The 27,855-nt window shown below is 40.8% G+C and overlaps 2 protein-coding genes across 4 annotated transcripts; one reads left to right on the forward strand and one right to left on the reverse strand.

The window, feature by feature from the left end:
- Positions 1-4: 4 nt before the first annotated feature.
- On the reverse strand, positions 5-14,159 carry ZFYVE21 (zinc finger FYVE-type containing 21). 3 transcript variants are annotated; one of them, XM_027637949.1, is made up of 8 exons: positions 14,018-14,159; positions 8,450-8,500; positions 6,533-6,701; positions 4,890-4,965; positions 4,100-4,191; positions 3,219-3,272; positions 1,606-1,748; positions 5-766 (listed from the first exon to the last, which is right to left on the reverse strand). In XM_027637949.1, exons 1-8 carry the CDS (start codon positions 14,138-14,140, stop codon positions 731-733), a joined length of 744 nt encoding a protein of 247 aa, XP_027493750.1. In that variant the 5' UTR covers positions 14,141-14,159; the 3' UTR covers positions 5-730. The 3 variants fall into 3 exon arrangements, with proteins under 3 accessions (XP_027493750.1, XP_027493752.1, XP_027493751.1); XM_027637951.1 differs by lacking the exon at positions 14,018-14,159 and adding an exon at positions 8,775-8,879; XM_027637950.1 differs by lacking the exon at positions 3,219-3,272.
- Positions 14,160-14,605: 446 nt separating this feature from the next.
- Positions 14,606-27,129, forward strand: XRCC3 (X-ray repair cross complementing 3). The gene is made up of 8 exons (XM_027637948.1): positions 14,606-14,891; positions 16,243-16,355; positions 16,719-16,856; positions 17,751-17,963; positions 21,832-21,986; positions 23,258-23,470; positions 24,547-24,593; positions 25,672-27,129. Exons 2-8 carry the CDS (start codon positions 16,301-16,303, stop codon positions 25,892-25,894), a joined length of 1,044 nt encoding a protein of 347 aa, XP_027493749.1. The 5' UTR covers positions 14,606-14,891; positions 16,243-16,300; the 3' UTR covers positions 25,895-27,129.
- The last annotated feature ends 726 nt before the right edge of the window (positions 27,130-27,855 follow it).

The raw sequence follows: 27,855 nt of genomic DNA on the forward strand, positions 1-27,855 counted from the left end.
TTCATTTTTTTTAAATAAGTGAATTAATTTATTCATATTTGTACATTAAGTTGTATACAATTTCGATAGTATTACAGTTAGATTAACAAAAGCTAGTTACCAAAAAAGAAAATACAAAACTAAAAATTATTCTGGAAGCTTATTTATTACAGAAGTGAAGTTTCAAGGTCATGTTCATGTAAGTCAAATTTGGTGGTATTTGGTGAAATATTTAGATGTCTAAAATGAAATGTTTAAAAAAAACCAAGTGATTTCTATAAAATCATATCTAAGGCAGATTTTTTTGTACATTGATTTTAAACATTTGGATAGAGGGAAAAACCTGAGATCTATACCCAAAAGCTATTCTCTGCAGAAGAGACATACACATTTGTTTGCTTTCTGTAGCAAACAGTTTATATAATTGTTACTATAAAAGTTGTGCTGTACATTAGCTGTAGTGCAGGTCACTTTCATATTAAGTGCCAGGAAAGGCTTAACAAAATATACAAAGTCTTAAAAGGTGAGGCTGTTTAAAGCATTAACTGTATACATATTGCACACTACCGTGAATACTCATGGTTCAAAAAATACTCACATTGCATTTGCCAGTTCTTACATAATGAACCACACTGGAATGAGAGAGTCAAGAACAGCAAATATTTCCAGCTGTCAAATCAGCAAAAAGTGAGAGGCAGGTCTGTGGAGGCTGGTGTCTGTGTCTTCCCTCAGGAGGCCAAGTCTGCAGTTCTCACTGGTCCCGGGACTCATAGAGAAGTTTTGTTGCCTAACAAACACAAATGGGCAAAATGTCATTTTGTTAACTGAACTTTCACTTGCAGCCACCTGATCTCCTTTTTTTACCCCTCCAAAAATCTCCTTTAAATCAAAGGCTTTAAATTCTTCCTCTGTTTTCTTCCACCTAAGGCATGTACTAGCATTCAGGAAGTACTGAATGCACTTTCATGGCAATAGAAAGTTTGAACACACTGGGCTGAACAGAGGTAAATGGTGGGGTTGGGAAAACTGGGGAGCTCAACAATGGCAATAAAGCAGCAAACAGCCACACACCTGCCTGTGCAGGTACCTTATAAAAGTTGCAGTTCTGATGAGCAACTGATCAGATGAATGAAGTTGGTGTGGCTTTGGTTTTTTCCACCATAACTTTGGAAATATGGCTCTTCATTACCCATACAGGGCCTAATAGTAAAAGATTAAAGTCTTCTGTTTTCAAAAATCAACAATGTCTTTGAGCCTTCATAAAGCAGTAAAAACAATTAGCTGAATTTAGGTTCAAAAGAGTATTTCATAATGCACATTCATCAGCCAGAAACAAAATCCTAAGGAACTTTAAAGTCTAATTCCTACTTCTTTTCATCTAATGATATACATAAGATCTTGGAAAAAAAAGAGTGCATAACTTCTTCAACTATCTGAGCATAAATCTAAAGTCATGTTCATTGCAGCCATCCATGGGTTCTGTCTTCTAAGCAATGAGGCCCTTAAGCCCTTCATAAAAAAATAACAGAAATACTCCTAAGGCAGCCTTCTCTCTTTAGTGCTACTAAACACCCCATGTAAACATTTTCTTCTAAGCCTTCTCCAAGTTTTGGCTGCTGTGCTTACCTTATGCATAGCTGCCAGCCAGCTTGCTGACAGCTTCCTGTTACAGTTGAAGTCCTCACCAGCAGTGAATTTCATCTGCGTTACCTCCTCCGACCCAGGTACCTTGTACTGCAGAATCATACCTATGGCACGAGTGTTGCCTCCTGGAAAGAGAAATAACATCTTGAACAGCAATGGGTTTTGCCAGCTAAGTAAAACAACTTCTTCCAGCTCATAAGCATGTTTGCAGAAACATGCTCATTGCTCAGTTCAAAGCACAACCAGCTGCAGCTGCACCAACAGCTGCTGTATCCAAGGAGGTTGTGACCACGGCTGGTAGTGCCAGGCAGTGGAACCTGCAGCCTCAAAACTTTAATTCTTACTGAGGCAGAACCTGCCTAAGCCATCAGGTGAAGCAACAAACACTGAGAACACCCTCATGATTTACTATCATCATGTTAAGACGTGATACCACAGTTTCACACTGTAGCCTGCAGTCTGTAGGATGAGCTACTAGTATCCACTTCGATGGCAAAGCTGGATACAGTCTGGTATAGCAGTGAGAAATCCCTCCAAACCTGGCAAAGGTTGAGAGAGATGCTTATGCAAGACCAGATAACAGCTGACAAATTTACTTCCTGAAGGAAATTGCTACAGAAGAAGCTGCTCTGACAATAGCACAACAGACGTTTGTATCTCTCTTACTCTGGCTGCAGAGATGAAGATAAACCAAAGCAAAAATACACAAATTAAACAAGAGCTTTCAGAATGCCATGCTTCATTATCATTACTTCCTGCAGCAGTGGAGCATAAACTAAGCCCCAGGAGCAGCACCAGCACACACAACCATTTTGCAAAGCTCTTTTTTTAAAAGTGTCTGCGTGAGAGGGCTCCCGAAGGCTGTTACTGCAATATCTGAGGAGCCAAACAAATCACAGTCTCAGTCTAACCAATCCAATCAGAAGCCCACAGCAGGGTTTATCAAAGTAGCTATTTGCTCCTCTCTGAGGCTAAATGGAAATTCAACTTCATCACTTGCTCCCCTGCATCTGCCAGTCAGAATAACAGATTAAGGGACTGTTTAAATCAGTGGAAATAAACACCTACAGCCTTGACTAGTTTGCCCATGTCTGGCATTTCAGGACATTACAGAGTCAGGCAGAACACACCTTGCATGATAAGAAGTCTTCTTTCTTTTAAAAATATGTAAAGCAAGCCTCTAATTAACAGTTCCAGTGCAAAGCCTTTCTGGACAGCACACAGGGAGTGTATTTTTCATTTCTGGTATACCCAATTCAGCACACTCGTTAAAGCAGGTGGTGTGTAACACTGTACTATATATACTATATATATATACTATTTCTCATCTTCCCTTCTCCCTTCCAGCATGGACAACAGTTCACTTGGTCTAAAGAAGGCCCTGAGTGCTTTAGTTCTCCTCCAAAGTGTTACAAAACATTCATTCTTGGTTTAATAAACAGACAGATGGAAAGGAACAGATGCACGTCACATTTGAACACAACTCAAATTGAACAGCAGCTACAGATCACGCAAATAAACAGCACTGCAGGGAGATGTGAGGGGGGTCATTCCAACATGCTGAGGTGAGTCACGCTCAAAGGCACTGCTGATACCTTCAGTAACAGGCTGGCTCTCCAGAAGGCTGGTGTAAGTGTGAATATCTTTTTCTACCATCGAGAAGGAAGGCAGGCAGAAAAAAGATAAAGCAGTCAGAAGAGTAGTGAACAAGGAATTAAAGCATTAAGTGACTCAGCAGCACATCTGGTTGATTTGAATACCAAGGTAAGTTTATTAAAGTTAACATGCTGCACTGACTGAATACTGCACAGACAGGCTATGCAATTAGAAAAACCCAGCAGTGACAGAGGTGTTGATAAAGTACAATTATTGAAACTCCTGACCTTGTTTGTTCTCATTTCAGTCAAATCATATTCAAGTTCATCCTGAAATACTCTAAAATCTGGTAAGAGATGAGGCAGTAAGTAGCTGCACTCCAATACAGATGTTACCAGTTTCACTTGGCCACCCCTTCATCTTGAATGAAATTTAAAAAGCATAGTTTAACTATTTGTTTTTCCCCTCACAGTTCCACTCTCCTAACAACTGCTTGTACCAGCAGAAGAGAAATCCCAGCTGGATTCTGAAATGGAAAAGGCTAATACCAAAGACTACAGTTTCCTCCTATGAGCTTTTAAATCAACAGACATTTGTATTTAGCCAAAAGAAAGGATCTGAACAGATGATGACCACCCTTACTCAGGTTTATTGAGAGACTGTCCCATATTACAGCTGTAAAGGAATTTCTCAATTCTTAGGTTTTCCCCAAAATCCCAGTAGCCACATGGACAGGGTTTCTCTATTCTGAGAGCAGCTGTAATTAACACAGTTACACTGAAGTTACCAATAACCTAGAACTGCACTGTCTAGTTCAAACAATAATTACAACTTCACATTTTTTTCTAAATAGTTCATTTATATTAAATGAAAAATTTACCTCCAGGAGTAAATCCCTCTGTAAGTATCTGAACTGTTGAAATCTGTATAATTTCAATTTCATAGTGGCTGTCTCCATCCAAAACCAGGTATCTACATAACAGAAGAAAAACTTTTTTTAAAATAATTTTTATTTTCTACAATATCAAGTCCAAATCAAAGGAAACAAAAATAAACATAATCTCTCAGTGACGCTGTTTATGTGTTCTTTGGGGTGAAGAGGGAAAGAAATCAAGCAGGAAATGTTACTTTTCATTTAAGTTCTTCAGTTTTAGGAAAATAACCCCACAAAACCTAGTTCTGTTTGCCAGGAGACCTGTCCAAAATATTAAAAGCTCTTCTTTTATTCCAAAATTTTATTCTTCCAAAGCTCCAGAGGAAAAAGTGAACAGAGTCCAAAGTGGTCTAGTTAACCAAATTACAGGGGATGACCAAAGTAATGCTTTGGTTGTAATGCTAAACAATATGGTGTAGTGTTAGAATCATTCCAAAACAAGCTTTTTTCAGTGCCTACAGACTTTTCCCTGCCCCTGCTTCCTGTGATCCCCTATTAGGTGGCAAAAACACTGTATTCCAGTGGCACCAAGAGGCATTATCAGTGAGTGGAGATCCACCTTTCCAAAGCATTCTGATCCACACCCCTAATGATAAATAAATCTATCCTTTCCATCTGATTACTTTCTCCAATATCCTCAGAGCATATTACTCTTATAGTTTCTTTAGGGTATGAGATAATAATAGAGCTGTAAGTGCAACAATACTACAGTTTACAAGTGCAATTTCTTTCTTACCTCTGGTTGCTGGAAAGTCGACAAACCATGAGTTCAGATTTATCAGATGTTCCAAGAGTTACAAAGAATGTAGCACCTGGGAAGAAATGTTTCAGTATTCTAATGCAGAGTTCAAGAAGGAACGTTCAAGTATCAAAGAGGATAACTAATTTTTACCTACTAATACACAAAATTGGGTGAAATAAAGAGAGTAATTGAAATGTTAAACTGATTAACATCAGCAGAACACTCAAGTATAAAAATCTCATCTTTAATTATCGTGTTCTGAATCACGGGACCTTTCACACATCCTATGTAATTTCTCCCACATGCTGTAGAAATGCATGTGATATCTAAGATGAATCTTTTAAAAATCAGAAGAGAACTGGAGGTGGCAAAGATAGGCAGGCAATTAAAGACCCTACGTGGTCATCATAACACAAGCTACTGTTTCAGTATTCAAAACAAAAAAAAAAGGACAATCTAATAGCAGGACATGACCTTCAGTTCTATGCTTAATAAACAGCAAAGAAATCTCTTTTTCATTACTGAAGGCTGGCTCAGTCTTGCTGTGAGGGCAGTGAACTTTAGCCTTCATGTTGTGTTTCTTCCCCCTCAAAACTGCTTTGACATGGGGAAAATCATTGTTGCTACATTAGAGAAGTGATTCATAACTTCAAGCAGCCTACACACCTAACCCCTTTATTTCCTCCATGCCTCATGGTCCCTGTGTTACCTCATCCCAATACTGCTGGTCTGGGAAATGAGAAAATGACACAAACTCTACAGCAAGTCAGGAACAACTTCAGACTTGAGCAGCAGAACGTGAAGGCAAACAGGACACGCTTTATAAAAAAAAGTCTTCAGTTTAGAAGACATTGTTTGAAAACTTGTCTACACCCCTACGGCAAAGGAGAGTGAAGAACAATTTGTGTGCTACAGGGATGAACATGCTCCCTTCTGAGCCCGGCATCTCCCCAGGAGTATCCATGCTCATCAGACATGGGGCTTAGCTTACCCAGGATGCACACTGGCATCATGCTGAGGCACTCAAGGATCACAGAATAGTTTAAAAACTGAAGACTCAGCTTTCTTAATGTAATTGGAGCACGAATTGTTATACTGCATGTAGTTTTAATCCTATGGAAAATTAGCCACTCATGATGATCTGCCATCAACCACAGCTGTAGGCCACGGGCAAGATCAAAGCTCTCAGATGAAGCTTGAAACAAGCACTGTATCTTGTTCGAAAATATTAAACTATTCTCTACTCTGAAGTATTTTTCATCCTTATTTAATGGCTAAATAGATGCAGGAATATGGCTAAAAGACGCATTATTTCAAGGAAAATGCCAACTGCATACACATTTGTTCTCACACGCATTAAAAATTTGTCTTTAACTAAATCACTATTTTAAAGACCAAAAAGTATAAACTGAGAGGTGTAAACATTTCTAAGAAGCGTGGTGTAAACACTTCTAAGAAGCGTGAACCTCTCTCTAAATAAACCGGTAACACAGAATTGTTACCTGCCAAACAAGGTGCACGACAAGAAGGAGACAAAACCGCAGCTTGTTGGACGAGAGGCGTTACTCTTACTGTTTATCAGAATTTGAGTAAACACAAGCGAGATCCAACAGCTCATCTGTGCACAGGGTCCTTACCATTCATGAGCACTTTGAGCTGTTTGTCGTAGAACTCCGTTTCCTTCTGTGAGACCAGGGCACACTCCGCGCACTGGCGCACGGGATCCACAAAGCACATGCGAGGCAGAGGCACTTTTTTGCTGCAGCACTTGTCACAGAAACACTTCCCACACCTCCGGCAGTGATGCTGAGCAGGAGAGAACGTTTTGTTTATTTATTTACAAAGGAAACTAGGAGGGGATGATTTGATAAGGTTACTATGTTACACCTCGGCCTCCCCAACAGTTTCTCAGGTGTGAAAGATACAGGCTGAGGGACAGGTAAAGGAAATGTAAGTGCTAAAGTGGCAGAAAGAAATCTCTGTAGATTAAACACAAAGGACTGAGTATAGCATGAACAGCAGCACTTTAAGCCTTTGCTGGTACTCTTGTAAAGATGTCTCTGAAGCAGACCAGAGAGGAAAGAGCTTCTCCAGTGTCCAGCAAATCCTTCACCTCACTGTCAATAAAAACCCAAGAGTGGTTTCCAGGTCCCTTCTTACTTCCAAGCAAAGATCTTGGGAAACTTCAACTGAAGTCTCTATTCTTCCCCAACTGAAGATACTATTCTTCTCTTTTAAAACTTATTCTCAAGTTTCTCCCAAGGAAAAAAGATAAAAATCTTCATACTGAGAACCTAAAGCCATTCCTCTATCAGAAATATCAGGCAGCAGAGTACAAAGCCAATGAAGTTGCAAAACCAGAACAAGTATTGCAATGTGTTTCACAGCTCTTAAATCTGCAACAAGTGGCTTGTGCTCCAGATCACTGTTGGGGTGTGACAGCGCCAGCAGATCTTCCTGATGCAAGTTCTCGTGACAGAACAAGTATTCCCAGGCAAGCAGGAACTAATTTGTGGCTCAAAGCAAGCCTGAGCAGTTTGATACAAGGAACTGATACAGTGCAATTTTGGTCAGTGTTAGGCTTTCCTTCCAAATGCAAAATTCTCTGGAGTACCTATTTCCCTATTTTTGCAGCAATTGCCTGCAATTGCTTCCCAAAAGTAACACAAGTAAAATACAGTAGCCTGTTATCTGGTATGAGTGTGTCTGGTTTGAAATTTCTCCTTCCATCTCCCTCCAAATATTAAATAAAAAATATTGACTTTGTCACTGCACTACAAGTCACACTTCCCCATCTTTCTTCCCTTTCACAAGGGCATGCTAAAAGAGTGTCAATGTAGTTATACAAAGGAACGATATTCCCTCCTAAAAATCATTGCTGGCCTTTTCTGGGAGAGTACTTTCCTCCTCCATGTCATATTCTGCACACCAGTAGCATTCCACAGTGATCTCCTTGCTGGTACGTAATGAACATAATTACTCTAATGTTAGTGTTTTCATGCAGTGAGATACATAATAATTATGTAGTTTACACTTTCTACTTTAATCAGAAATTCTCTATTCCAAATCCAAGATAAATCCTGGTTTACTTTTAGAACAGAAGGAGAATCTGAGTTTTGGTTCTTTACATTTTAACAATACAGTTCTTTAATGTAAGACTACAATTCATTATTCCTGAAAACATTACATTTCCACAACTAATTTTTCTCCCCAAACACAACTGAATTAGTTGATTTGGGTGCTATGTCAGTTCTGATGTTAACACCCCACTCCAGCATGAGCTTCTCGAACTCTTCCTTTGACTGTAAATCCTGCAGGTACCCAATAATTTAGAAAAAACCCTTGTATTACACAGTGAGCAACAAGAAGCTTTGCAAAGAAACAGAACCAAAACCAAGAAGGACTCTACTCAGAAAAGGTAGAACAGAAAGAAAAACTAAGTTACATCAGACTTTGCAGGGTATTCAACTGAAATCCTCTACATTTAACTCAAAATAAGTCCATATTAGTATTTTGCAACAGTCACTGCTTTAAGTTTCATTGATTTCTCTTACCTTTCTAGTTATGAAGTCAAATTTTGTATCACACTGCATACATCTTGGGCACTGGAAAACAATACAAATCATGATTAATCTACAAGATTTCTAAACTTTTAATTCTACCACCATATGCAAAGAATGAGCTTTATATTATGCCTTATAAAGAAACACCTCCAATAAATTTCTATCGCTTACCTTTCCACCATGGATGGCTTTCATTTAATACTGATGTAGCAAAGTAATGTCATCCCTACTTGTAAAGCCAAAAAAGCTGCCAAACTTCTCCCTTAGGAATTGTGCATCTTGCCAGCAGGCAAAACTACATCTCAGAAGTACTTACCATGCTTGACAATGTTTGGCTATCCAGACAGTGCTATATTCCAGAGTCAACCGTTTTTATATAAGTTTTTGTCCTCATCATTTTATCCTGTGATGCTCTGCTGACTCTCTAAAACATTGTTTATGTATTTTAAAGCTCTCAGTACTCACACATTTTTGAAACATGCTAGGAGATACTTGGTTTTCTTCCAAGCCACCAAGACCTAATTTTTATTCCAGCTACAAGAAGTCACTTCCTGAAATATCTCTTTCCTAAAACAAGCTTACACCCACACTCCTCCCAAAAGAAATACCAGAAAAAAAGTGAAGGAGTTTCTCTCTCACAACTAAGCAGAGTTTAAGGGGTGACAATTTTCATTATTTAAACTACCAGGAGTGATCAGTGACCGCAGGACAATCAGATTTTTCTGTATAAAAGTCACTTATGAAAGGGTTGATACCCAGCAATTAGATCACTGGATTTTCAACAAGATTTTACATATTTTTATCCACCGTATCAAAACCTACTTTCCGAGGCTTATAGTGCAATTATTTCTAGATTTGCAAATACTAATTCAAAACTGTGCCTGACATCTGACTCAGGAGAACATGGTTAGATCCTGTAGTAAGTTGTTAACTCTACAAACTGAAACACCTAAACCAGACTATCTCAGACTACAGCAGAATGTCATCTTAAACACAAGCCCTAAGACAAGCAGGTGCTATTTGCTAAGAACACAGTAATCACCCTTTGCCTTTAATTAACATATTTCAATATTTAACCCTTTTTTTCTATAAATCCCTTCAGGTTACAACAGCTATAGGGGGACTTTTGCTCCAGCAGATACTCAATCAGTCACAAGTTCAACAACTATGGCAAAAAAAAATATTACAGCAGCTAAATTAAAAATTCTCTAGAAACTTTCATGTTCTTCTGAAGTGTAAGCTTGTTAATAATTGGCAATAGTTTACATGAAATGTTCTTATGTCTAAACAGACATTTAACACATTCGAGAGTAATGGCAGTCACTGTAACGGAACATCAACAGCTACTTGTAGAATTTGTTACAACAAGCTGTTTCTAAAGCCCACACAAAAGAGAACTAGAAATGTTCCTGAACCGTCTCAAATAACACACACAGAGCTAAGGCATCCAACCACCTCTTTTCACAATGGCTGTACAAAAAGCAGGTTTCACATATGTAACTCAGACAGCTAATACCAGGTTCTACTCTACACTGATCTTGACTGTCTTAATTTTTGATGTGTAGCTTGTCTGGGAGCTGGACCTGGCAACAATTTTGGTATACTTAATGCAAACAACTGGGAGGTTTTTTGGTTGGGTTTGCATAGTGATGTTTTTTGTTTGTTTGTTTTTATTGGTTGCAGTATTTTTATTTGTGTTTCGGGCAAAATGCAGAAAGTGCAAGTCACAAACTAGAAAAACAAAACAAAACCCAAACTCTTACAAATACTGTCCTAAGTAGATTTTGTACACAATGTTATGCTAAACATACAAGTCCTTCTCAGGAAGAAGTCGAATTACCCATCCTCTTTAACACAAACTCTATAGAAAAATATTTCTGAATTCCAGGTCCATGATGATAGCCCTGCCTGATAAAATGGCATATGGCAGTTGGCACTGCAGAACAGGATTTTCCTAGGAAAATGTTCTGACACAAGTAGGTTCAATACACTCTTCCTTAAGAGCATTTCTGCTTTAAGTAACTAGAACCAAGTGAATCCATTTGCATAATATCAACTTCTGCTTTGCCTGGGACAAGACCTTTATTGTAGAATATCCTGAAAGGTGATTTTTTCATATTCATCCGTACACTGACAGAATTAGAGAGTGACAAGTATTGAATTAAGCTTTATTGCTTGAAGGGGTTTTATCACATTTAGAGGGAAGGAAGCACGATGTCCAAGTTACTTTTCATATCTTCAAACAAAAAGACATAAAAAAAGGAAAAAAAAATTACGTCACAAGTATATTCATTTCACGTACAATCAGCCACTAATACTGATATCAGATTACTTCATTTAGCAAGAGGAAAATGGAAGAGCATCCAACAATTGTTGCATCTTGGCATTAATTTAAAAATACCAAGAGCTGGTTCATTACAAATAGAGTAGAATTTCTCAGGTGTTTGCTCAAGTGTGGTAACTGATTTTCATAATACCACGGATCCAACCAGAGGTGAGACTCCCACAGATGGACAGGAAGTTATAGTTACACTTCACATGCTTTATTTGCATACATAATAACACAGCGTTTCAAGAAGTGATGCACAGGAACACCTCGTTCAGCTCGTTAACACAGTGAACCTCTGCCGTGGAAGTTCAGGAGCTGCCCAAATCCCACCCAGGAACACTCCTGACCAAAGCAGAGGGTGCCAGCGGGGGAAAAGGCACAAGGGAACTCAGGCCAGATACAGCTCGTGGTGCTTTCTGATACTGCAGCTGCCCAAGTTCACCAGCACTCCAGGGGCAGCTCTGCCACACAACCAGAGCCACCTCTGAGAGCCCGAGCCAAGGGAGGGCCCTGCTCTGGGAAGCTCAGTTCCCTCCTGCAGCGACTGAGGAACCCCAGGGAATCACTCTCACCACATCTGTGAGTTCCTGTGCAGCACACAGTGTTCCTCAGCCATGGAAGCATCTGGTGCACAGCTGGATGTCACGAGGTCTGGCCACCTCTGCAGCCAAACTGACAAACTTCACTCGATTTCTAGTCCAAGATTTCCTTAATAGAAACATCACCAGCTGAGCTCTGCCGGTGATTTACAAAGAAATTCCGAGTCAGAAAAGACACAGGCAGTGACCAGCATTTTAAGCTCTGTCTCAAGTTTAATGATGCTCAGCACAGATGTTCATAATATTATCCACCTCAACTCTCTATTTGTATTACAAATAAGACTACCAAAAGCAAAGTTTTCAATAGTCCTGCTTCAGTCTTAGACTCCAAATTCCTCAAAGTAAATGATATTTTAAGACTGTATAACCTTGTGACATAAAATTAATAACTTGAATTATATTTCAGTGCTATATAAGCTTCACAAAACTAACTGCCATAAGTCATGGGTGACCTTAATTTCAAAAAAACAAGAGGGTAGACTCTCCCTGCATAAGAAAAATAAAGCTACTGAGTTTGTGAGTGCTACTGGCTGCACAGCAGAAGCCAACGGATTTGAAGAAACAGATTAGCACTGTCTAGTACCAGTCAAGGTCTTGCCTTGGACGAAGACAGTTTTTAATTATGTCTGACATGGTAACAAGATCAATAGTTCTCAACTAATTCATTAACTAGATAACACTGTCTCTTTAAATTTCATTTTTTAGCAAAACTACGGTGTTTCTAAGCTTCCCTGCGTATCACATACCTGCTTTCTTTGAGGGAAATGTTTGTAACACATTTGGCAATTGTTAACCAAAGGGATTTCAGAACTTCAAAATTCTCTATGAAATCTAGTAAAATAAGTAGTTACAAAACAACAATTCATATTCTTAATCTGGCATTAACAAATGCACTTAAAACACTTGCCCGTAAGACACTTCCTCTCAACAGCAAATATCACTGAGCCTGATGCAAAGACAACATTCAGTCACAATTCAACACCATCAGACCAGCAGATTATGGGGAAAAAATGAACTTTAAGGGGAATGAATACCTGCAGTACAACTGTAACATAAAATTCAAACTAACAACACACATCAGACTGATGTCTCTCAAATAGAGAGAGTTAGTTCTTTAAATATATCCAACTAGTTTAAATAAACCCTACTACAACCCTCAAGCAACCTTCTAGTAGAATTAAGATGCGTCTGTGTATTAGACTGAGTTTTAAGTACCTTGTTTTCCTTAAGGTAACCAGCCTGCTATAATCAAGAACTACTGACATGCTAAACTGCATTTCAGAAGGTCAAGGAGAAAACCAGTTTCAATTTAACTGTCACAGAAATGATATCTGTCAGGAATCGGGTTTCCAGGTGGCCCAGGTGAGTGCACAGGGGTGCAGCAACTCACCTACACAGCAGAACCAAAGCACAAAGGGAAAGGCACTTGCACAAGAACTGCTCAGACTTTGCTACAAGCTCACAGATAAACACACACCCGACCTGCAGCACACCCAGAGCCCACACGGTGCCAGCTGGGTGGGAATCTGAGCAGCTCAGCCCAGACTTCCAAGGACACCCTGCCCTGGCCACTGAAAATTTATCTTATTTTACTTATAAGACAGAAAATAGCTGTCTCACATATAAGACAGAAAACAGCTGCTAGTGATGGATTTTCTAAGCATGGAAGAGAATAACTTGAGGAAACTCACACTAGGTATTGCAGCAGATCGCTTGTTTATTAAAATAAATTGAAAAAGTCACTTCCCAAAAAAGGGTTGTTATTTCAGACAAAACCAGCAGCTGATTTACTGCTCATCCCCCTTATGGCAGCTCAGGTGGGCCTGAGATGTAGAAGCTGTGCTGGCAGAGTGAGTCTCCAGAATTATTAATTATTACTTTTACACAGAACTTTCTGCCTCAAGAGACATCAGGTAGACTAAAAAAAACTTTCTTCCTCGTTCCTAGCCAAGGGAGGACACAATGTTCCCACACAAAACAGACCAGCCACGTCCGTATCTGCCAAAGAATGGCTTTGTTTGGTGACTCCCGGCTTAAATTCACGTTGGCTCATCTAAAATACATCTCCATTCCGGTCACATTTAAACGCACTGGCGTGTGTCCACACCGCAGAATAAATAAACAAACAAACAAACGCTTCTATGTTGCGTTATCATCTGGCTGTGGGGACTGGCAACGAATAGCGCATATTAGATGAAATTGGATATAATATCACGATCACATTGTTTACTCGGTGTTTAAAAGCAAAGTCAACTAAAACAGTCTTAAGTTGTCCAGTGCTTGTTTAACACCACGAACATTCGCACCGGGAGCCAGAAGGGCTGTTCTAACTCAGCCTTATCGCCTTAACACGTTGTATAATTACTTTTACATCTACAGAGCCTTCAGAATCACCTTCGTAAGCACTTAAAGCCTTCAGAACCACCTTTATAAGCATTTAAAGCAACGCTGCTCAGATCGCGATACTTTTAACTCAGCAAGTCGCTAATTTTTGTGATGGGGCCGCAACACCCCTGCAGAACGAGTGACAGCCCCAGCCTTGCGTCCTTTAATCTATTAACGCACGGGAAATAAAAAAGAGGGGGGAAGGAAGGGGAAAGGGAAGTGCGGCGCCCCCGCCCGCGGCGATACCTCCTTGTCGGGCACCCACGGCGGCTCGTCGAGGCCGAAGGGGCTGCGGGCGGCTCGGTGCTCGGGCACCATGCGCAGCCCGCTCGGGGACCGCACCAGCTTCTTGGCGTCGCCGCCCGACATCTTCCCCGGCGCGCCGCCGCGGCCGCCGCTCGGCCGCGGGACGGGCACCCCCGCTGGCCAATGGCCGGGCGGTCCCGCGGGACAGACACGGCGCGCAACCAATGGGAAGAGCGAACTGTGAGGGTCCCGCCTACCCGAGATGAGCGCCCCAGCCAATCGCGTGTCGCTTGGGGGCTTGAGGCGGGCGCGTTGTTCCCGCCCCGCCCCTTCGGCACCACAACCCGGAAGCGAAGCGCGCGGGCGCCTCGGCCGCGCCCCCCTCCGAGTTCTGCGTTGGAGGAGGCGCCACAGCCGCTCCCCGAGCGGGCGGGCAGGCAGGCTCGGCTCCCGTGGCTCCGCCGAGGGCCCGCGGCCGGTGCGGCAGCGCCAGCCCGGGGCTCCGGGCACGGTTCTGCTCCGCGGGGCGGTGACGACCGGCGCCCTGCCATTGACTGTCCCGCCGGGGCGGCCGCTCGGAGGAGTTTTGATTGGCCCGCGGCGGGCGAGCTGCTCGCTGATTGGCTGCGGGGGTTCGTGACGAGTGAGGGCGGGGAGGCGGTGCGGTCGGTCCTCGTGTCCGTCTGTCTGCTCTTCCGCGGTGTGTCTGCGCTCCGCTCCCCCCGCCTGGTGCCGGGCCCGTGGGACACCCCCGGCTGCCCCGTGACCCGCTCCCGGTGTTCCCTTCTCCCTGGTGCCTCATCAGTGTGAGCGGAGCGTGCGCAATGTTTTGGAGCCCCTCAGTCAAGGGTCGTCTTAATCATGGTTGACTCCAGTAAGTCTCGGCTTCTAACCTTTGTCAGAATGTTACTTTAAATAGGTATTGCTTCAAAGTAACTGTTTCTTCTCTTGTATTTGGTCTGCCATCAGCATCCATCACAGCTTCTCCTCCCCATGTTGGAAAAGGGATTGTTCATAAAGTCATATATTCTCACATGACTCCTGGGAGTTATGAGGGAGTGTCTGCCGCTGTCCCTCGTAAACATTATCAGAATAATACTGAGAACCTCACAGTACTCCTCTAGGCACCCAGAGTATTGTGTTTTAGGCCAAAGTATTAAAAGAACTGTTTAATGTTGTTAAAAGAAACAAACAGATTTTAACGTTTTAATATTAAATTTGCTTTTAGGTAATAAATGCGTATTTGACTGTCCAAGGCATGAGTAGTCATGGGTCATCCCAAATTGCACGTGTGAGATTTTTTTTTCTATTTGAGAATGAAAAGCTCACGTGAAGAGTGTCAGGGTAGAAATGACTGTCCAGTGTATTTGCAAGCTTCAGAGCAAAAGCACTGTCCAGAAGCACAGGCAATTAAAATTACCAGTAATTCTTAACTGCAGGATTATTAGTTGAACTCTTTAGTAGGATATATGTAAACAGCCATCTGAAAAGACTTCTGCCAGTGGGTTGAATCACAGAATCATTAGGGTTGGAAAGGACCTCTGGAAATCATCCAACTCCAATGTCCAACTCCTGCCAAGACAGGGTCACCTTGAGCAGGTTACACAGGAGCATGTCCAGGTGGCTCTGGGATGTCTCCAGAGAGGGAGACTCCACAACCTCCCTGGGCAGCCTGTTCCACTGCTCTGCCACCCTGAATGTAAAGAAGTTCTTCCTCATGCTGAGGTGGAACTTCTTGTGTTTTAGTTTATGGCCATTGCTCCTCATCCTGTCACTGGGCACCACTCAAAAGGGTCTGGCACCATCCTCTGACACCCACCTTTGAGATATTTGCGTGCCTGAAGGGGCCCAGCTCCCACAGTCTCTCCTGGTAAGAGAGATGCTCCAGACCCCTAATCCTCCTTGTGGCCTCTGCTGGGCCCTTTCCAGGAGCTCCTTGTCTTTCTTGTACTGAAGAGCCCAGAACTGGAAACAGTACTCCAGATGTGGCCTCACTAGGGCTGAGTAGAGGGGGAGGGTCACCTCCCTCAACCTGCTGGCCACAGTATTCCCATAATAGAATAATAGTTATATCAATATATATAATAATTATTATACAAAATAATTCCCATAATATAATAATCCCAGAATAATTGTTACTTCTCTAAGATAAAAAAGAAAAGGTTGTAGAAACTTTTGATACTGATTTATGCTTATTTTTGTCTTGCATGTGTCTGCAATAAAAGCTGCTTTAATCACAGATAATTGTGTGATGCTCTGCTCGTCCCTGTGCAGTGTCAGGAAATGGACTGGGACCAATTTGACTTGAACCCTAGAACAGTTGCTGCCTTGAAGAAAGGTAACTTAATTTGCCAAAGTCTCACTAACAGATCTGCTACTGCAGTGTCTTCCTTTGTCTAACTGTCTGTCTGTGGGTGTAAGCCTGTAGATGGACACTGACACTTCAGAACTATAATTAAGTATTTAATAAACAAATTTTTGAGTAATTAGAAGTGAGGCCGTTTGCCCATGCTCCAGTAATAATTTTCCAAACAATTTTGTAGCATGTGTTGATACATTCCAGGTGAGTGTTGCCTGCCCACCTTAGAAGAATGCAGTGTAGATAAACTTTAGGCAAACGAGTGGCAGAAATTGGGAAGACTTTCCTGTGTTAAGACTGTCATCCAGCCAAAAGTATTTATAAAAGTTCTTCTGATTTCAGCTGACATCAAATCAGTAAAAGAGATTTTAAACCTTTCTGGAGCAGACTTGCAAAGATTGATGAAGCTCTCCAGTGCAGACATACAGTGCCTGCTGAAAACAGTCTCTCTCACACTGAGGAGGAACAGCATGGTCACAGGTAATGTAGTCAATACAAAAAAGGTGTTCTACTTAAAACTTAAAATAACTGTCACTGGGAGAAAACATGGTTCTGGCTCCTCACTGGCACAGTAATGTGGTTTAAAAATGAAAATGCAAGTGTTTTTATTTCGCTGTAGTGAATTATTTGAGTATCCTAGAGGCAGCTCCCTGGAGACCTGGGAGTAGATAGAAATAGATGGATGTCATTCTTCAGGATCAAGCCTGCTTGAAACAAGACAAAATGGTTCTCCAGTATGAAAAACTTAATTAGAGGAACAAGATATTTCCTTTTTCTTTCACAAGCTCTTTCTTGCTCACCATTTTCCTTTTGGACTATGACTAGTTGCAAAACTTATATATTAAAAGCTGCATAAACTGATTTGGTAAAAACACCTCATTCCAAATCAAGCAGGACATAATAGTTCCTCTTGTACAAATGCTTCATGACAGCTCTGTACTTAAGATTTATTTTCTTGTGATTGCATATGTCTTTAGGCCTTGGCCAGGTGCCTGCTGTGCTGTTTTATACTCTGCTGTAGCTTTCCATTTCCATAATTGCTGGGCTTGAACCTTGCTGTCAATGTTTTTCCCAGAGTGTAGCTTTCCATAGAGACACCTTGGAGGCAAAGAAAGGGAAAAAAGTTTGAGAGGAGGAAAAGGGCTCAGTGTAAATTACCAGTTTTTGAACAGACATTCAGTAGTTGCTTTGTGGGGAAAGGAAACTGGAGAAGACCATCCTGAATTAGGAAAATTCTCCATCAACAAAGAAAGCATCTCTTGTAGATATAAACCTTGTAGACAGCTTCTGTTAGAAAGATAATAAATGAAACTCTTTTTTTTCTTTCTTTCTTTTTTTTTTTTTAATCATTAAAAAAAATCCCAAACACTGCAGCACTTCAGCTCTACCAAGATAATGATCATCTCACCTCCCAACACCAGAAGCTGAGCCTGGGATGTTCAGTGCTGGATAACTTGTTAAAAGGTGGCATTCCTTTAGTGGGAATCACAGAGCTTGCTGGGGAAAGTTCTGCTGGGAAGACTCAGATTAGTTTACAGCTGTGCCTGTGTGTGCAGTATCCTTACAAATATGGTGGATTAGAGTCTGGTAAGTGCTGAAATGTAAATACTGATTAATTTGCCATTTGGAGGAATATACTGTCTTTAAGAACATCATTGAAGTAGATGCACATGTTCAGTGCATGTCTAACCTCAGTAATAAGTTGGTTAGTGAGTAATGCAGCTTTACAGAGAGTAGAGCATGCTGTGCACATGTCCTGCAGCACAGGATAATTTAATTCAAAATTACTGTTGGCTGTTGTTTGCCTGCCTGCCACTCTGGGTTAAACTAAACACACTCAAACAATATAAGAAAAGTATTGCTGTCATGGGTACCCACTGAATCCTCAGGTAACAACCCCGACAAAACAGCTGGACAGGTAATTTTCCACAAACATCTTGGGTACATGGTATATATTCCCTAGTTGGGGTTTTGAAATTTCAATAGAATATTTTGTTTGATAAACAATGATAATAGTGATTTACAGAGTAAAATTGATGGAAATGTAATTGAAGGAAGGCAGCATTGTTTTGTAGCTGTGATTTACCTCAATCTGCCAAAGTGATGTCTTTAAGCAGAATTCTAAATATACAGGTTTATTCTTTGAGTATATTTTTTTCCTCTTCTATCACACTGATCTAACTCCTAATTTATTTTATTTATTTTTTTTACTACTCTATGGTGCCTCAGAAAGGGAGGAAACTTGTGTCACATCTGAGAGTTTGGTGTCCTGGTAGTCTGCCTTGGGTGTGTTTTCTCTGTGACTTTCTCTGTGCCTTCCATGCAGCACTGGCTTTATTTGGCAACTCAGTGTTTTGTTGTGGGGAAACTTAATAATTTCTTAAACTATATCCACCCATGTGGAAAAATCATGGAATGTAGAAATTAAGGTCTTGCTTAAAGGGCCATAATTAGCCCCTGGCTAAGTTATATCATTAATCACAAGCAAGTATATTTTGTTTGATTCCTTTGTGTGGTGCTGCTAACTGCTGCAAATAGGATGCAAATATGTTTTTATTCCTGCTCCAGCACTTCTCCCTGTTTATGTTGAAATAAAGGAACAAACCAGAACGAGGTACAGAAGAAGGTGCCCAACATCCTAATGGCACTCTGGTCTCTTGTACCAGACTACAGTCTTGCTTGTAGGGCTGCAGGATGGCAAGTCTTTTCATTATTTGTGTTTGAAGATGATCCTGGTTTTTATGCCCCAGACACTCAGTGCTGTTACATTTGCTTTATCATGTCTGTGTTCCCCATCTACCTGCTCCCGAGTGTTTCCTGGAAGATAGGATAGAATGGAGAACCAGATTGTTTTGGAGGGCTCAGAGGACAGAACTTGAAGGTATAGAAGGTGGAAATACCCTGTTGCTGAAGTTGGAGAGCTAAAGAAGAGGTGGAATCCTAATTCTAGTTGTTCTTTATTCACAGTGGGGTATCTTGCCATCTGTTAGGCTGCACGCAGTCATAGCAGCAAAAAGTGCTTTTGCTCTTTGCAAAGCACTTAGAAAATGAAACTTGATGTCTTTGCAGTCTGTAAATAAAGGGTTGTGTTGAGTCTCTGATGGGAAATACAAAAATTAAAGCTTATGTTAAATACGAGGAGTTTTATCCTTTAGGAAACTTGAGGAGAACAACACTGCTTAGAAACTCTTACACAGCTCTAGCACTACCAGCATAGGATTGATCTGAGTGCTAGTGGGTTGTATTTTTTTACTGCTTAGAAACTTCCCTTTTCTTAAGTGGTGATGTTGAAATACGTGTCTTTAAACAATATGGATTTATTCTGCATTTACTTCATTTGACTTAGTGCTATTCTTGTTTATAATTCTCAGTGCTAGGAGGTTGGCAGCAAAGAAATCCTGAAAGTAAACAAAGGCATCCTTTGCCTCCAGGATATCTTTCTGCCATTCCAGGAATGTCAGTTGTGTTCAGTTGCATATCGGCTGAATTAATTTTATATGCCCATATTCATAAGTAATATGTGAATATAATGGGACAAATTAATATTCATATTAGAATTCTGAATCAGAAAACCATGCTTGCTACTGATTCTTGGTAATGAGTTGGCTTAGTGCATGAAAAATTATGTTCATAGGAATCAAAACTTGTCCTTTTTGGGGGATGGGGTTTTAGTGGTTTTTATTTTTGTTTGATTGATTTTTTGGGGGGTGCTTTTTGTCAACAACCACCATAGCACGTTCATTGGCCTGAATAACAGATTTGATGAGATAGATTTGATGAAATAGCTGATACCTGTCTGGTTTTTGTGGAGGAAAGATGTTTAGGTGATCACTGACTGACTCCTTAAGAGTCTCTGTCAGCTTATTTCTCAAAAGTGATAACTACCCTAACTCTTAACTTGCAGCTTCCTAACAATCTGCAAATAGCACGATGCCACAGGCTTTTCTGTTTGTGTTGTACAAATCTCCTCTTTTTATTTGGGTCTTGAGAACTCACTTATCTGTAAAGATGTGGGCCTTTTAAGTGCTTTTGCCTCATAATTAGGCATTGGTATTCAATATTGATTTAGTAGTTTCCCAGTATCTTGTAGCTCTACAAAACTAAACTGAGGTGGGAAATAAGGAAGAATTAGATTTTTTTTTTTTACAAATGTTTAGATAAAAAAATTACTTGAATAACTGTGTTCACTTGAACTTTAAAATTCCTTTGACATTTCACACGTGAAGGGTGTTCACATGTGAATTTACAGTGAGTTTGGGGAAAGTTAAGATGAAGATGCAATTTTAGTTCTAAAATAAATTGGGCTTAGACTCATCTTTGTCTCATATAGAAAATTATCAGGATTCAATACCCTGTCTTATACAGGTGTCTATCAGCAAAACATTTTTATTGATATGATAACCACGAATTTTTACTTGATCTAGTCCTGAGATCTTTCTGTTTCCACTATTGGATATAGTTTCATGTTTTTTTCAGTGGACTGTGTAAAGGATTTGAAAGTTGCATCTGGAAATGGGACCCTGCACCTCCTGGAGAGCCAGTGTAGGGATGCACCGTTGGGGTGGAAATGTTCAGGATGTCTCATATTGCCAAACACATCATCTGCCAAGCTGTGTTGGCAGCTCCAGCCACTTCAGTGAGTGGGCTTAATCCTTGGATGTAGCCCTCTAAGTCTTAGCTGTTAACTCTGATTAGTTCTGCCATAACAGTAACAATTTTTTGTAAGGAAAATACTGCATGTATTTTTGTTTTCTTTTCCCCAATATCTTTGATATGTATGGTTAATTTTCTCTGCATTACTTGTTAACTAGAAACCACAGTGAAAATATTTAGACATCACTCACAGTAACGTGATTGAAGTATAATGTTTTTTTAATCTAATTACCATTTTCAGGAAGAGTTAATTGGAATGAGGGGTCCTCTTTAACTGGCTTAGAAATTGTGGCAATCAGTACCCCTCCATGTGTAGATTTAAAACCTAGAATCTGGAAAACAGTGAGTGAAATGAATCAAAGTACTAGTTGTACTGGGTTTGGCTGGGATAGGTGATTTTCTTCATGGTCTGGTGCTGTGTTTTGGATTTCTAACTGAAACAGGCAGACCACACAGTGTCACTCTTATTTGTAGGCTGGATAAATATGATACTTCTGATCACCCAGAGTAGGTGGTTGGGTATTCCACAGCTGTGTACAAGGAGTGTCACTCAGTGGAGGGGACAAAATCCAGTTGTTTCAGCAGGCACCAAAAACAAAGGCAAAACCTGACAAAAGCAGGAAAGTCACAGGACTGAGGTTTTTGTTCATCCTCAATTCAATATGGTTGCAAACAAAGTAACATGAACTTCCAGGTACATATGTGTAGCTTTTGAGTGCAGAATGTCTTATTTTATTTTTGTGCTACCAAGAAAACTGCGTAAGAGCCCTGCTGTAATCACAGGTGGTTTCCTTGGCTGCAGGAGCTGTCTACATTTGCACAGAAGATGCATTCCCAAGTAAACGTTTGCAGCAACTCATAGGCCAACAACATAAGCTGCGTGCAGATGTTCCAGCTGAAATCATACAGAAGATCAAATTTGGAAACAGTATTTTTGTCGAGCATGCAGCAGACCTAGTAAGTAGTAGCACAAAATAAGGATGCATAATTATTACACTGTAATCCAGTAACCACGGGGTGTTTTTTTATATAGGAGACCTTTCAAAAGGCTGAGAGTAAACTAAGATCTGTAATGAATAAATACTACTTAATCTGCAATTTGCTGTTAAAGAACTACTGGAGTTTTACTATGAAATATACTGAAAAATAAGTATTAATATTTCTTTAGAATGAGTCATGCAGTAGATTTTGTAAGTCATTATGTTTATTGAAATGTAGTAGACTTACTGCTACTAGTTCTACTGCAGGTACTGGGGAGACCTTCATTGAGTTTGCAGACAGGATATAAGTGTATATGCAAAAGTTGCTGTGTGTACTGACTATCCTGCAGTATAACACCACAGTAGTTAAACTGCAGATGGGAGGAAAGGATACAAAAAGGGGTGCCTGGAATGGGTAATGGCAAAGAATCACCACAGCAGTGCAGCTCTCTTGCCCCTCTACCTGTAAAGTGTCAGAGTGGAACTGGAGGGGGAGATAAATGAACCTCAGTGCTGTATTCTTGCCTTGTAAACCCATTTCTGTGCCTTTTCCGAAGTAGCCATGAGTATGCTCTTTATTGATAGAATGTCAGAAGTTCTGTTTTCTCTAAGGCTTGAAGTAGCAGCTGTGGAATCATTCCAGTTATTGGGTTTTTTAATTGTAGTTTGCAAGTGTAAGATCATCTTGCTTGAGACTTATTCACTGTGTGGTCCAGGCAGCAGCTGAGCCACCTCTTCCATGTCCCTTTCATTAGAGATATTAATTGAAGTTCTAATGGTAGTTTCTGGAAGCTACAGAGTATGTTTTTGTAAAAAGGAGAGAATTGTCCTTTAGTAGTATGTAAATCTCTCTAAAATACCTTTAAAAGTAAAACACTACACTCACTGGTAATTCCAGCATGACAGATTATTACAATTCATTGTTGCTGTGTGTAGATGCAGTTTCTGTGCTTAGGATTGTAGTATTGCACCCTTAAGATTTTGAAATATCAGTAAAAGAATTAAAAAGGCAGAGCTGCCAGTAACTGTTGGGTTTGGTGCAGTTTGGTCTTCTCATTTTTTATTTAAGTAAAGCCACAAGATGTTTGCAAAAAAAATTGTTACTAGTGAGACTTAAAGATCCACAAGTTCCCTTCGTGATTAGGAATTCCTTCAGCTCGTGTTGCAGTGACGATACCTGTAGTTCCTCTCTTGGTGTGACAAGTGGAGTTCTTTGCCCTGTTTCACTGCTGGCTGTGTGTGTGGCAGGACACCTTCCACAAGTGCATCACGACGAGGCTTTCCCTGCTGCTGGCGAGGGGGATGGTGAGGCTGGTGGTCATCGACTCCATCGCCGCCTTGTTCCGCTGCGAGTTCGGGGCTTCGGAGTCCGTCATGAAGGCTCGGTATTTGCAGACCTTTGGAGCACAGCTTCACAGTTTAAGCACAAGATTCAGGACTCCAATAATGTGCATTAATCAGGTATGGCATCAAAATTGCTGCTTATTCTACAGGGACCATTTAATAAATGGCTGGAGGATGACGGTGCACTCTCTGTGTGCCAGTTTCATGGTGGTGTATTTACCACTCTCAACTGAGTATTAATGACTGATGGAAACTGAAGCTTCCTTAAACTGATGTACTTTAAACTAGTTAATTTTCTATTCAAAATTTAAGAACATCATCTAAGCTTTTACTTAAGCTAACATTCTCAAAAGTTGCCCACTAAAGCTAACAAAAATAGGTATGTATAGCAACTGCACAAAAGATCAAAACAAAATAACTAGAGTTTTTTCTTAACACTGGCTTCAAATGCCACTGCCAGCAGGATTGCTCTGGGAATTCTGCAGGCACAGTTATATTCCAGGAGACAGTGAAACACCAGGGACTTTGCTGCATTTCTGTGGAGCTCAGCATTTTTGTGTGACTGCTGGGATTACTAAAGCACGAGAATGCATGCACTGACATGAGCTGAACAAAAAAAGGCCGCAGTGATACTGGTCAAAAAATATTATTTTAAGAAAACAAGGCAAGACACTGCTCTTAGTCCACTCACAAATTGAAGGAGCATGTGAATGCTGGAGGTGAAGCACTCACAATTGGAATATGGCCTCAGAAAGGGGTAGGTAAATGTGCAGACAGGTCACTGATGGGAAATTCAAAGGTCAATGAAATCATTGAGAACAGGACATTTTTTTGAGATTTGGGCCTCAGTACTTTTTATCTCCAGCTACAGCACTGGAACAGTTTTGTGAGTGTGAGGGGTTTTGTTTGTGTTTTCTTTTCTTTTTTTTTTTTTTTTAAACAAACAAAGCATCTAAAAGTAGTTTAATTCAAATAGGCTGTAGCTAGCTAAATAGTTCTGGCACTGTAAACTCAGCTTGTAATTCACACCTCCCTTTTAGTTTGCCTTGAAAGAATAAGGGGTTTCTAACTTGGTTTCATGTATGATCCGATAACTTGGATTTTCTTGTCTTTGTTCCCTTCCCTGCCCTCCTGCTCACTAAACACAAATACACAAGCACAGGTCATCTGCAAATGTTGTTTTTCTGCTTTAGGTGACAGATGCAGTGAGCGAGTTGGAAGCTGCTCAGTGCAGTTGTAGGTGAGTCATCCCCAGCAGAGGGTAACAATGTCAAACACAGCAGCATTTAAACACTGTAGTTTTTGTAACTCCAATATAAACTAGGAGAGCGTGTGAAGGGCAGTAGGGCATTTACCCAGCAATGCTGTGTTTGCTGGACATCAGCACTAACTCATGTGCTATAAAAGGGGAGAAGCTGTCATCTTCACTTAGATCATAACTCCTCATCAGCAAGTTAGCAGGAAAACTTCCCTGGAGTTAATGGCTGGTGTCCTTGCTTACACTGGAGTATTTTTGCATCTCATCTCTGATACAACTGAATGCATTTTCTATCTGCTTAAAAACTACAGCAACCAAACCTTGGCAGTTGGCTTTCTTAGTGGGTTCAGAAAAAAACCCAACATTTTATCTTTTGAAACCAGGATATTAACAGGATTCAAAGGTACATATTTGTTGGTTGAATCCTGACTTTAACCTTGATTTACTACATAAGCTGAGTGCTACATAAATGGCTGTTTGTGAGGAGTCCTCTATGACCACCAGATTCAGAAACTGACACAGAACATGGATAAGACTGAATTATTATTTTTTCCCTGGTTATCTTGTAATTCTTTTACTGGAGAAATTGCACTTTCTCCATGAAAAAAAAAAATCATTTTAAACTTTGGGTTGAAAGTAGTATGTATGCAGTGTTATATTTACCCAGCATTTCTAAATATACCCTGAAATGGAATCCAGGGCCAACAGTTACACACTTCAAAGACTTACAGTTCAATCATTTTTCTCTAGTGGTTTTTCCTGTCACAAGAGGGGGCCCATCCAGAGGCAGGTATTCCCCATAGCTGTATTTGGAAGAATGACAGTTGTTCTGCAGAGAAGCCCTTCCAGCCGTTACCTTGCCATAGAGAGAACCTAGCATGTAATTTTGTGAGAACACCCTGTCACCTCTGTCTTCAAAGACTATGGTTTTCAATTTGGTAAACAGTGTCAAATAGAGAAACAGTAGATCATTTCTTCCAGTGCAGTTTTTGTACAACAGAAGTGAAGATATTTCACATGAAATTGGTGTGTGCAGAAATGTGTAATACTGTCTTTACAGGGTAGTGGGTAACAGAGTTGTTCCAGCACTTGGAATAACCTGGGCAAATCAGCTGCTGATGAGACTGATGGCCAGCCGGATATCCCTGCCTGGACAAGCATCTGGAGTGGCATCACACTGCACTGGAAGTGTGAGGACTTTAAGGGTAGTTTTTGCTCCTCATCTCCCTCCATCCTCTTGCTACTATACAGTACAGTTGGAAGGTGTAAAAGGGATAAAATAACTCCTTTGCATAGTGAAGTATTCTGCTCAAAAAAAGGTATCGGAACTATGATTCAGGAAGAATTACTAGTAAAATGCAATTCCTCCTAGATGAGAGAAGTGGATGGTCAAGTATGTGAACAATGGTATGACTACATTTAGCCTTGTCTGCATTGTGAAAGATGCTTTTACACTTGAATATTCATCTTGTCCTGGTGAGAGAAGTGTTCTGGAGGAGGGAAGCTGTGGGCAGCTGGAGGCTGCACAGTGAAGTGGGATGTGGCAACCCCCATGTTGGGGGACACCTGATGTCTAGTTTTATTTTAATAACATACTAATCTAGAACCAGCATTTACTGCAGTTGTGTACCCTGCTTCCAGACCCAAAGGGACTCAACTTCAATCAGTTAATGTTGCCTGCTAGTGGTTCTGGGCCTCACGCTGCCATTAAGGATAGCTGTTCTTTGAAATAACACAAGGCAGCCTTGTCACAAAGCAGCTGTCCTGTTTTAAAACCACTTTTTATTAATATTTGGATTTTAAGAAATACAATACCAAAAATGTACTTGATTTTAACACCTTACTGTAAGATTTAAAATTGTACTGCCTTTGTACTAGATGGGCATGTTCAGCTTCATAGCACTTCTACAATTTTTTCTAATACTTTATTTCCACTCTTTTCTTGCTTTCCTGTCCCACTCCCTTCACAGCAAAAGCCTCTTTAGCCTCTTTCATTTGAAAAATACTGAACCACAGCCCCCATCCCCTTGTTCTGTGGTTACAAAGCTCAGGTCTGTCTTTTGGCCAGGGTACACTATATTAGTGAAACAGAGACCTCCTCTACCTTTTCCCAGTCATCCTCTTTCAGGATAAAGGCAGCCATCCTTTCACATGGAAGCACGCAGCTGGGCAGCAGAAAGGAGGAATTCTGTCTGGCTGTACGCTGGCTTAGCTGGAAATCCTTGGCAAAAGACTTCTCAGGGGACAACTATCACTCAAGGAAAAGAGACCCCGTGTGACTGCCTTGGGAAGTTCCAGAGAACAGGAACAATCACAGCTTGAAGCTGAAGGAAGGAAACTGAGCAAGCAGAAAGGATGAGTTGCTTTCAGTGCTTCTGCAACCCCTTCAGGTATCTCAGGGGACCTTGTGCAAACAGCACAAGTTTTCTCTAAATTGCTTTTCTAAAGCGTCTTAATTCTCTGTATTTGGAAACGACTGTGCTTGATGGCGTTTTTTAATAAAATACAACCATGAACTTTAGAAGCCTTTGTGTACTCTAAAGAAAAAGTGAGAGTGCCACAGCTCAGTGTCATGGCTACCTCTTCAAATCCCTCCCTTCTGTGCCTCCTTGCTAACAATTCAATGAAGATCAACTACTGCAGCATAGGTAACACTCCAGTTTTTCCTCTTCTGTCCCTGGCCTGTGTATCTGGGACTGGAACAGTACCCAATATAATGCTCATTCTACTACTGACTGGAAAAAAAAAAAGCCAGAGAGATGTAGCTGATTATTGTGAGTCAGTCCAACTCCTACCTGGACATTCATTACAGAGGAGCCTCACCAAACTCAGGCTCCAATCCCAGGAGTTGGCTTCACTGTGTTCTGAACATGGATCAGCCTGATACATACACACCTTAAGGATCAGTCTGTAATATTTTGATCATTCTTCTGCAAGGAATGAGCCATAAGCATTAAAAGTCATAGATGAGTCTGTAATCAAAGTCCCAGTTTATCTGGTGAAAAACACTTTTACCCTGAAAATGAAGTAACATTTTGCCTGAGTAAGTCTTCCTGTCAATCACTGCCCGTGTTGGTTCTTAACTCTCCAGCTGAGTCAGAACAATTACAGTTTGTCTTCTGGCTCATCATCACACACAAACCCTGAACCTCTCAAATCCAACTGACCCCTTCAGCTCACAGCCATCAGCTGGTCACCTGTAGTGGCTGAATGTTCATCTCCAGATCCTGCCCCGTCCCTCAGT

The sequence above is a fragment of the Corapipo altera genome, unplaced genomic scaffold, assembly GCF_003945725.1.
Source record: "Corapipo altera isolate COAL_440 unplaced genomic scaffold, ASM394572v1 23, whole genome shotgun sequence".
Classification (NCBI taxonomy): domain Eukaryota; kingdom Metazoa; phylum Chordata; class Aves; order Passeriformes; family Pipridae; genus Corapipo; species Corapipo altera.

Bases quoted from the DNA above. Each gene is read 5' to 3' on its own strand.
- XRCC3 (XM_027637948.1), top strand. From the start codon at position 16,301: ATGGACTGGGACCAATTTGACTTGAACCCTAGAACAGTTGCTGCCTTG. The intron at 16,356-16,718 runs GTAACTTAATTT...TTCTGATTTCAG, and splicing joins AGTTGCTGCCTTGAAGAAAG to CTGACATCAAATCAGTAAAA. The intron at 23,471-24,546 runs GTATGGCATCAA...TTTCTGCTTTAG, and splicing joins CAATAATGTGCATTAATCAG to GTGACAGATGCAGTGAGCGA.
- ZFYVE21 (XM_027637949.1), bottom strand. From the start codon at position 14,140: ATGTCGGGCGGCGACGCCAAGAAGCTGGTGCGGTCCCCGAGCGGGCTG. The intron at 8,501-14,017 runs GTATCGCCGCGG...ATTGTTTTCCAG, and splicing joins CGTGGGTGCCCGACAAGGAG to TGCCCAAGATGTATGCAGTG. The intron at 1,749-3,218 runs GTATCAGCAGTG...TTCTCTTTCCAG, and splicing joins GAGCCAGCCTGTTACTGAAG to GAGGCAACACTCGTGCCATA.